Genomic DNA, 11,190 nt, shown 5'->3' with positions numbered 1-11,190 from the left:
ATAACCATCAATACCTCCTTCTAAAAGGTCTAAATATCGCCTCCTTAAGGCCCAAAGCCTTTACATAATCAAATTCCGGTCCACGACCCTGAATTATAGAATGATCCCGAACAGGGTGTTACAAATATCCTACTTGAAAACCTTGGAAAGCAAGCACCAACAATCTAATGCCTCTATTGGCTTACACCCAAAATCCTAGAAACCCTATAATGAAGAGGAGATATAGGAGAGAGGAATAAATTTCGTTCCTATGATTCTTAGGAAGGTCATAAATGAAAATTGTTGGCATTGCGGTCCTATTTATAGTTTAGGTAACTTGCAAACAAAGCAGAATCTGAATTGATTAAATAATATATTTAATCCTAATTCAAATCGTTTCCTTTTTGCAACCAGGAGGCTTTCATAAACCCTGGAGGAGCCTCCAAAACCGTCCATGCCATGGAGGTTTCTAGAATTGCTTCTTTTGTTCAACTATTGAACATTTACAATTCACCCTTGCACCTTTAATTAAATCCAATTAATCCCAATTTAATTCCAGATCAATTCTGATTAAGAATTAATTAATTCTAACTGAATTCTTATTAATTTATTAACCATATAAATTAACAAATCAATTATTTAACTATTAATCTAATGTTAATTTATTAACATATATCTATTCCCAATTAATAATTAATCACATAATATATTAACAAAACATCTCTCTCTCTCTCTCTCTCTCTCTCTCTCCTAATATCATTTCTAGCTATTTCTGGTTATGAGGGCAACTTAAAAGGACTTTTCTTCTATTTTCAAGTTTATATCAATTTAGTTATGAGCTTAGACACCTTAATCCAACACAAAGTACTCATAAGTGAACCCAAAACCTCATCATAAATGGACGCCAACAAACTATTCTTTGTTTGAATCTTCTTGCGTAGCTCCAAAAAATCCCTAACAAAATGGCCCAAGTCCTCCCAAAAAATAATATGCACCTTTACTCTTTGACAAACTTCCTTTAGTGAGATTTTGTAAATTTTAAAGCTAACGAGCCTCCTCATTTATCTTCGGCTCAAATCCACCCAAAACCCGTTCAATATATAAGTCTTGATTATTATATTTGTATCTTCAAACCCTAACTGAGGATACCAATCTTCACATAACTTAGTGTGATAGTTTCACAACCATAAATCAAGCTATTAGCCAAATTGATATACTTATAAAGAAGAGAAAGTTACAATATCATATAAAAAAGCTCATCATAGAGCTTCAAACATATTTCCTTTAACCTCATGAATAAATAATCAAAAATTGTCAAATTATTCTTTATATTTGATCCCTGTAAGTGAGAATCAACTTCATTGAATCTAGCATGTTGGACACTGACCTTTTTAAATAAACCCCCTTGAGCTTATACAACTACATTCGATATTAGTTGTTTCTCATGTCTTACCGATGATGTTTATGTATTCATTTTCTTTGGAAATCATCTGTTAATTTTTTCAAGCTATATTGATTTTTTTTGAAACGGAAAATCTAGCCTACTCCTAAACTACACCTTAAATCCACCTATGTCCACGACGAAACTTGAACCCTGAACCTCAAGGAGGGAGGGCAACACCAGATACCGCTGGGCTAGAAGCCCTTTGGTCAAGCTATATTGATATCTAGGAATTCTATATCATGAGAAACATCAAAGATCTTTAGATCTAACAAAATGATTTCAGATGTTATGGGTGAACCGTTGGAAGAAATAAGGGAATAATTAAAGGGCAAATTAGTATTTAAAAATGACTATCTAACGGTACTAGTAGCAGAATGAAATAAATTAGTGGAAGAAAGACTAAAATGTTTGGTTAACTCTCCTTCTTCAATAATTAAAGTTCATGAAACTAAACAAAGTTACAAAAAATGAATTTCCATGAAATTCTTTGTGCTACTAGGCATATATATTTCACAGTTGGAAACAACATTCAATTCAGTGATTTTGATCACCAATTTCTCATTAAATTTGGGTTTTTACCACCACCATTGATGATCATGTTTGATAAGGTTTCATTAGGGTTATAAGTAAGGAAGAACTTAGCATAAACATCTTTGTTTTTTTAGGTACTTATGTTATGAATGTTTCTCGCATGATGAATAAATATTTCAAGAATCCCAAAAAAATAAATATTATCTTCTATAGGGTTATATCGAAATTGAGTGGTTTCTGTTATAGAAAAAATTGTTGTGGTATTATTGCTTGATGCTCAAATGAAGATTACATACCAATATATAGATAAACTCTAAACCCTAAAGGCTTTGGGCCTAAACCCTAAAGTCCTCTAACATCCCCCCCCCCCCCTCTCACCCCCCAGTTTGACAGGGAGGATGAAAAAATTGAAAAAATAAAGAAAATAGGGAGGATGACAAAACTGAAAAATAAAGAAAATAAAAACATAGAGAACATGAGCAGGAGATAGTAATGAAGGCAAGAGCTAGAGCTTCAACGACGACGTTTCCGGAAATAGCAACAATTCCATCAGGCGATGCAATAATGACGACTTTGGCGAAGAGAACATGATGTAACAGGAGGAGAAGGGAAGAACTGGAACTTTGATGAACTTGGTGTGGGAAGTTGCTAGGGTTCCGACGAGATCGGTAGCTCTGGCGATGTCGGCGATGGAAAGGTGGTAAGGGACGGTGACATACGTTCAAAAGAAGAGTTATGGTGTACTGACGAAGTTTCGTCATGCTAAGAAGAAGCAAAATGAAAGTTATCCTTAGATGAGAGAGCAGCAGAGCAAATGACTCGTCTAGGAAGCAACAAGAAGACGACGACTTGGTGAAGTCAATGAGGAGAGCTAGGTCGGGGCATAGGATGGTGCCAAGGTGGTGCTCCAGCGTAAATCCAGAATGACAGGGTGATGGCGACGATGGTTTGGTGCACGAGTGTTGTTGGTGGAGGAGAAGAGGACAATGGTAAAAGTGAGGTCTCGCGTTGGTGAAATTAGAAAAGAAAATTTGATCATGCGTTGGTGTTTTTGATTAAAAGTAATATAATAGAATAAGAAGAAAGAATGGAGTGGCAGTGGTTACTTTAAGGAAGATATGATATCTAAGATGAGAGAGAAAGCTTTTTAAGGGCTCCGGCTCCGACAACGGCACCGGCTGGGTTTCCGATGGATCGGCTGTCAACGTAGGGAATCAAATTGGCTATGATACCATGTTATAGAATAGATTGCATTGATATTATTACTTGATGCTCAAATGAAAATTACATATGAAAAAATAGATTAACTTTAAACCCTAAAGGCTTTGGGCCTAAACCCTGAAGCCACGAATTCATTTCAAAATCCAAGGTAAAAATAATTAAACAAATCAAGAACCCAAACTCAAACACCCATATACTTCAAGAACCATGGTGATAAAACGGGTTCAATAGCTATCTAATCTAGTACTCGTATGAATTAAAAAGAAAGCATAAAAACTATTACTTCAAGAAATTGAGTAGATTGAAGCTACAACATATGGAACTCTAGGTAGAGAAAATGGAGACTTACAATGAGAAAACCAATCTACTGAAAATATATTGAAACCCAAAAAAATGTGAAAAATTGGAGATGTGGATTTGATAATAAAGGAATTAAATTAAAGAAATTAAAAAAAATTACTTAAGGGGCATATTTCATTATTTTAGGTTTGTTATGAACCAAATTCACAAAAATTAAGTTTGATGCACCAAAACCACAAAAGATATCCAATTTTGGACGACTATGCATGTCCAAACCTTTTTTAACAAAAAAGTATTCTCTCTCTCTCTCTCTCTCTCTATATATATATATATATATATATATATATATATATATATATATATATATATATATATATATGGAGAGAGAGAGAGAGAGAAAGAGAGAGAGAGAGAGATATAGGTTCAAATGTTTTTAACAACTATTGTGTGCATGTATGAACCAATGAGAATTTAAGAAAAAATATATCATTAATAATAAATATAAGGGTATAATAGTAATCTATACTATAATTAATTATGGTAAATTGATAAAATCAAATAATATCCCCTTTAAGTTAGGTTATCAGTTTCACAACCCTATGACACCACCACCCTTTCCCCATCTTTCTCTAAAAACCATCATCTACGACTATCATCATCTTGGCTGCCGGCCAATACCGTCATCATCTACATCGTCGACTCTTCGTTCTATGCGGTCGATCCTAAACCACCGACAGTCAAAGATGACAGGAGCACCGGAGGAAAAGACTTCGGAAACGGAAATAAGAATTGAGAATTGACCCCGTAGGGCTCGTTTGATAGACGTGATTTTATTTGAGTGTTTTCTTGATAATCATGAAGTGGTGTCTGGACCTATTGATCGATCTGTGAAGCCTTTTAATTTGATGATTCCTTTGGTCGAGATTCATAAATAATGATGCTTCCCCGAATTCTTTTTATGGTATTACTAATCTCAATCATGTTCATCTTCTTTGTTTTTATTTGGTATTGAAAAACATAAACTTTGATGTTCTCTAAAGGATTTATATATTTTTTATTTATTTTGCTTCCGATCACACTAAGCCTTTCACAATATTTATGTTTTTTAATTTATGGCATAAAAGTGGAAACCATCTATTTTAATTATTGTTAAATAAAAGCACTAACAAAGGGATTGTATGTTTTTCAGTTTTGCTTTGGATCATCATGATTTGTTGATTGAAATATCTCATGTTTCTCCAACTACAAAATTCTGAAAATGCAATATTGTCATTAATGATAAAAGATGACTCTAAACTTAAAATTAAACATTTTTATTAACAACTAAGTTCGTTCAATTTGAGCTGTTTGCGAATTAAAACTGCATCATTCCCATGGGATGATGTTTGTATCATTAGAATGAACCCTATAAGTTTTGAAGTTTTGATTTTTTTGGTTTGTACAAATAACATATTTCTGATCGATATTTTTGTCTTTGGTTGGTTTGATCCTTATCCAACTTTAATTTTGTATCTTTTATCTTGACACATATATTGCTTTTAGTTTTCTTTTATTATTTACCTATTGTTAAAGTTTAGAGTAATTTTGTATCTTTGGTATTTTACATGTGTTGTTCCTTGTGTATGTTCATGATAATATAAATTCTTTAAGAATATTTAGAACCATTCAGGGAGAATATTTACGAATCATTCTTGCAGAATATTTACGGAATGACTCATTCTTGCAGAATATTACATAATCACTTTGACAGAGTGTTTATAGAACATACAATCACATAAAAGAGAAATCAACATGATGATCAAGTGCTTGAAGGTTAGATGATGGCATGTGGGATGAATATGAATAAAAGTCAATGATCTTCACAAAAGAAAGCACTGGCAGAATAAAATACAATATAATGATAAGACTATATGTTATAGTATATTCTGGTAGAATATTCAGTTAGAATAATCTATAAATTGTGTTTGTTTTGTTATTAATGAGTGTTTCATTATTATGGAATAGTACATCAAGATTTTTATTTTTTAAGAATGTGATGACAAAAATTTAACTTGTATAAAAAAATTTGTTATTCTTAGAAAGTTCATTCAATCAAAAAATATTGTTATTTCGTTTGAAGAATGATATGATCTGATATTCATTATATAAGAATATGTATCCTGACATTCAATCAAAATATGTATTCTATAAGAATATGTCACTGACATCCTCATAGAATATATCATTCTAACAGAATGTCATTCTGACAGAATAAATTCGATTATTATAAAAAATATGTTGGAATTAATATGGCCTTCTTATCATATTTACCCAACTTAATTTCTAAATATCATATTACCCATCTAATATTTCTAAATATCATATTTGTCCTTTTTAAACATCAAAATATCATATATGCCCTACTTAAATATCAAAATATCATATATGTACTTTTTAAACATCAAAATATCAATGGTAATATTTAAAACATCCTCCATCTACAACATGATAATAATCAACAACAACAAAAACTAAAGAATCAAAATATACATTCCATAGAGAGGGTTGAAGATGAATCTTTTTGTTTGTCAAGAGGGCGACATTCCAACAATTTAGAAGTTCACATTCCATTATCATAGACGTAAGGATAATATGGTTAAAATTTTTAATAATTATAATAATTTTCAGGTATAAAAAATGATTATAAAATATTAAAAACATTATAAAAAAAGATTTTGGCAAATATGATATTTTGAAGGTTTATAAAGGGTAATATGATATTGAAAAATTAAGCTGGACAAATATGATATTTTGAAGTTTAAGAGGGGCATACATGAAATTTTCTCTGTTACTAACATTTTATTTAAGTAGCTTCAGTTTTAGTCAAGGTATGATATGTTTTAGACGCTATTCAATAGAGAAAACAAAATAATAATAATAATAATAATAATAATGCCAGGAAAAATAACAACATCACTTTCTTTATATTTATTATCCTCGTATTTATCTTAATGTTATCGCGTTCACATGTTCAAGGAATGCATGAGCATCATTCGATTTATTAGATATTCTCAAAAGGCCACATCGATCCGACCCCATCTCCATTAACTCAATTAAGCAACTTGGACATGACATCCATCTAACTATTGGTATCAGTTTTACCTGATTTAAATCTGAAGTAAATCAACTGAAACTTGTACTAAAATTTATCGTCTTTTTTTTTTCTTGCTGCTCCTCCGCTAGTTACTTGTTTGGCGGTGGCTCGTTTTTAATATATTTGTCGTTTTTAAAATATATATATATATATATATATATATATATATATATATATATATATATATATATATATAGGGAAGGGTTATTTGGAAAACAAAAAAACCCTAAAAATCATAAAAATGCATAAAAAAAATACCAAGACATCACAAAACTTTTTTTTGATTTTTTTTATAAAAAAATCGCAGCATTTTTTACAATTTCGCAGAAAAAAAAATAAAAAATCAATTTTTTTTATTTTTTATTATTTTTTTTTTTGTAAAAAAAAAATTTTCAAATTTTTTTTTCAGCGATTTTGACCTAAAAGTTGCGATTTTTTGATAAAAAAATTTAAAAAAAAGTTTTGTGATCTCTAAGTATTTTTTTTATGTATTTTAATGATTTTTACGGTTTTTTTTAGGTTTTTTGTTTTCCATAGAACCTAAACCTATATATATATATATATATATATATATATATATATATATATATATATATATATATATATATATATATATATATATATATATATGTCCAACTGATCATCCAGTTAAGTTATATATATTACACTATTAAATCCAACATTGACATTATATACTGACGTCTTTTTGGTAACCAATTATTTTTTATTTCTTTTCTAACATTCTTTTCTTTTTCTTCTTATAGCTAGATTGTCATGAGGAATACAATTCAAAGTGTAATAAGTCCTTTGTGGAAATTTATGACATTAGCTTCTACATAAAAGACATTCTTGTGGAAAAATATGAAATTGCCATAAATTACTTTTTCGAATGAGAGGAAATGAAATAAACAAGATGAAAGGGCAGCTCAAGTATAAATCAGGATGCCAAAAGCATCATTTTTTAAAACACAACATGGCAAAGCAAATAATGTCTTCTTCAAACTTCCTACTTTTCTCTCTAACTCTACTAATCATTACAGTACTCTTGCCCATACCAAATTTTGCTTCTGCTTCTTTGGAGGAAGCCAATAATCTTCTTAAATGGAAAGCAAGCCTTGAAATCACAAACAAATCCTCGCTCTCTTCATGGATACCCCTCCCTATGAATTCTAGTGCATCAGTCCCATGCACTTATTGGTTCGGAGTAATTTGCAATGCTGATGGGAGCATTCAGAAGTTGAACGTCACGTCATCTGAATTACGAGGTACACTTCAACAAATTTCATTCTTTTTCCTACAAAATCTTACACATTTGGATCTCAGTGAAAACAACTTCTTTGGCCCTATCCCACCAAAAATCCGACTCTTGTCCAAACTTGTCTATCTTGATTTTTCAGAGAATAAGTTTTCTGGTGTAATCCCACCTGAAATAGGAAGAATGGTCTCACTTGAGATCATAGACTTATCCTCAAACAATCTATCTAGCTTGATTCCTTCATCATTGGGTGCTTTGACATCTTTGAATGTCCTTTCTGTGTACCAAAATCAACTCTCCGGTCACATTCCTATTGAACTTGGGAATTTGAAATCTCTCGCTTTTCTTTTTGTGAGCAAGAATCAACTTAGTGGCAACATTCCTTCGTCACTAGGAAATCTGAGCAACCTACAATCTCTGTATGTAGCTGAGAACAATTTATCTGGTCCCATTCCTAATGAACTTGGGAATTTGAAATCTCTCACTTTTCTGGTGATGACCATGAATCAACTTAGTGGTTACATTCCTTCATCACTAGCAAACCTGAGCAACCTATATCGTCTGAACCTGGCTCATAATAAGTTATCTGGTCCATTTCCTATTGATCTTGGGAAATTGAAGTCTCTCACTAGGCTTCTGGTAAGCAACAATACACTTACTGGTTCTATTCCTTCATCAATTGCAAACCTGAGCAACCTACAAATTCTGTTCCTCGATCAGAATAAATTATCTGGTCCAATTCCCATTGAACTTGGGAATTTGAAGGCTCTCACTAATTTTCAAGTGAGCGAAAATCTACTTAGTGGTTCTATTCCTTCCTCGCTAGAAAACCTCAGTGACCTACAGTGTATGTTCCTACAAAAGAATAATTTTTCTGGTCTCATTCCTATTGAACTTGGGAATTTGAAGTCTCTCACTGAACTTGCACTAAGCAACAATCAACTTAGTGGTTCTATTCCTTTGTCACTAGCAAACATGAGCAACCTACAATCTTTGTACCTTGATGGGAACAATTTATCTGGTCCCATTCCAATTGAAGTAGGGAATTTCAAGTCTCTCAATGATCTTGATGTGAGCCACAACAAACTTAGTGGTAGCATACCACTAGAGTTTGCAAATTCAACTCAACTACAAAGGCTTGATCTTTCTTTCAATAACTTGGTAGGTGAAATCCCTAAAGAATTTGGGAAGATGAAAAGTATGCTGAATTTGTACTTGTCTAATAACCAACTTTCAGGCACCATACCTCTGGAGCTTGGATCATTCCAAAAACTCCTTTTAATCAATCTATCCGCAAATAGATTGAATGGGTCGATACCGGTAAGTATTGGTCAATGGGCACAAATCCATTACCTGAATCTTAGTAATAACAAGCTCAGTGGAAAAATTCCATCCGAGATTAGTAAATTAGTTCATCTTACGGAATTTGATTTATCTTGGAATTTGCTCACAAAAGAGATACCATCTGAAGTTCAAACTTTGCAAAATTTGCTGGTATTAGATCTTTCCCACAATATGCTATCCGGTTCCATTCCTAATGCTTTTACAAATTTGCCTCGCGGAATTGATATTGACCTGTCTTACAATGAGCTCACAGGTGCAGTTCCTCAAAGCCCCAACTTTGTGAATGCGTCCATACAAGGCAATCCAGGTTTGTGTGGAAATGTTACGGGATTGAAACTATGTGTAAGTAAAATTTTGAAGAAGAAAAACGATCCCTTTCATTATAGGCTCATCCTCGTAATTCTGCTCCCCCTTATGGGGGTAGTTTTACTTGGTTTATTCACGTATGGCCTCATTGCTTATCGACAACAAAAGAAAAAGTCTCCACAGAAACCATTGGAAGAAGAAAGTATTGATTATTTTTCCATTACAGGTTTTGATGGAAAAATAGTGTATGCTGATATCTTGAAAGCAACAAATGATTTCGATGAAGCATATTGCATTGGGGTTGGAGGATATGGGACCGTGTACAAAGCCGAGCTACAACCTAAAAATGTTGTAGCTGTCAAGAAACTTCACTCATCATCTGAGAATGTTGATCATAATGGATTCCTTAATGAGGTACGAGCATTAACGAACATAAGGCATCGAAACATAGTGAAACTCCATGGTTATTGCTCCCACGCCCGCCACTCAATTTTGATTTATGAATACCTTGAAAATGGCAGCCTTGGATCAATGTTAAAAAGCGATGTGTTAGCAAAAGAATTGGATTGGTTAAAAAGGGTCAATATTATAAAGGCTATTGCTAACGGTTTGACTTATATGCATCATGACTGCTCACCTCCTATAATTCATAGAGACATTTCCATTGCCAACATTCTTCTCGATTCTGATTATGAGGCACGTATTTCTGATTTTGGGACATCCAAGCTTTTAAAGGTGGACTCATCCAATTGGACCACAATTGCTGGAACATATGGTTATATCGCACCAGGTAACGTAATCTTGTGATTGTTGTTCTACATCTTCCTAAGTTTCATGATGTACATAAATTTATCTATGTTACAATTATGTGAGGTTGATATAACTGTTTTTATTTTTATCTTATTTTTCTTTGGATGTAGAACTTGCTTATACGATGGTGGCAACAGAGAAATGTGATGTGTATAGCTTTGGAGTTGTTGCACTAGAAGTGGTCATGGGAAAGCATCCTGGAGAACTCTTAACATCTTTACCAACATTATCTGATGATCTTCTGGTACAAGCAAATCTGAGAGATAGTCGGATACCTCCTCCCTCACAAGTTGAGGAACAAGTTGCATTGGTGCTTAGACTCTCAAGAGCATGTTTGAACTCCAATCCACTAGAAAGGCCAACGATGCTCCAAGTTTCAAATCTGTTGATGAAGGCCTGATACAGTGCACTTCTAATGTTCTTTATTTTTTGTAGTTTCCTATGATGCACCATGATAATATTTGTGCAATTAAATGCCTTATTGTTAAAAATACTAATGATATGTTTTCTTATATCTGCATTTAAATGCCTACTTGTTATGATACTCCGGTCTCTGGATATGATTTCTTATATCTGCATTTAAATGCCTACAAAAGTTTCACTTGTAGTTTTGCAGGGGCTTTTCATAAGTTTTATTTTCAGGTGAAATTAGCACTTCTTCCATCACTTGGAATGACAATACATGTAAAAAGTAGCAAAATAACATTGGTAACCTGATTGTATACAATACAAAAAATATTATACAATTTATGTCAAATAACTATAAACTCAAATACAAATATCTATAGAGTTTTACGAAATATATGAAGAAGTTTTAAGTTACAATTCATCTTAACTCTAAATAAAAAATTCTTATGAATTACATGT

At 32.4% G+C, this 11,190-nt stretch overlaps 1 protein-coding gene across 3 annotated transcripts; it reads left to right on the top strand.

The window, feature by feature from the left end:
• The first annotated feature begins 7,475 nt into the window (after positions 1–7,475).
• Positions 7,476–10,868, top strand: LOC145166535 (uncharacterized). Of its 3 annotated transcripts, XM_079085541.1 has the most exons (3): positions 7,487–9,514; positions 9,740–10,303; positions 10,434–10,868. In XM_079085541.1, exons 1-3 carry the CDS (start codon positions 7,498–7,500, stop codon positions 10,721–10,723), a joined length of 2,871 nt encoding a protein of 956 aa, XP_078941667.1. In that variant the 5' UTR covers positions 7,487–7,497; the 3' UTR covers positions 10,724–10,868. The 3 variants fall into 3 exon arrangements, with proteins under 3 accessions (XP_078941668.1, XP_078941667.1, XP_078941666.1); XM_079085542.1 differs by lacking the exon at positions 10,434–10,868 and having other exon boundaries at positions 7,476–9,927; positions 10,035–10,232; XM_079085540.1 differs by having other exon boundaries at positions 7,487–10,303.
• The last annotated feature ends 322 nt before the right edge of the window (positions 10,869–11,190 follow it).

The sequence above is a fragment of the Lactuca virosa genome, chromosome 3 (assembly GCF_052849685.1).
Source record: "Lactuca virosa cultivar CGN04683 chromosome 3, Lactuca_virosa_CGN04683_v6, whole genome shotgun sequence".
Taxonomy (NCBI): Eukaryota; Viridiplantae; Streptophyta; class Magnoliopsida; order Asterales; family Asteraceae; genus Lactuca; species Lactuca virosa.
The sequence above is the reverse complement of the archived record's forward strand: the minus strand, read 5'-3'. Positions and strand labels throughout refer to the sequence as shown.

What these genes read in the sequence shown, in the direction of transcription:
- LOC145166535 (XM_079085540.1), top strand. Translation starts at nt 7,498, where the DNA reads ATGAGAGGAAATGAAATAAACAAGATGAAAGGGCAGCTCAAGTATAAA. An exon ending in ATATGGTTATATCGCACCAG is followed by an intron (nt 10,304 to 10,433) that starts GTAACGTAATCT and finishes CTTTGGATGTAG; the next exon opens with AACTTGCTTATACGATGGTG.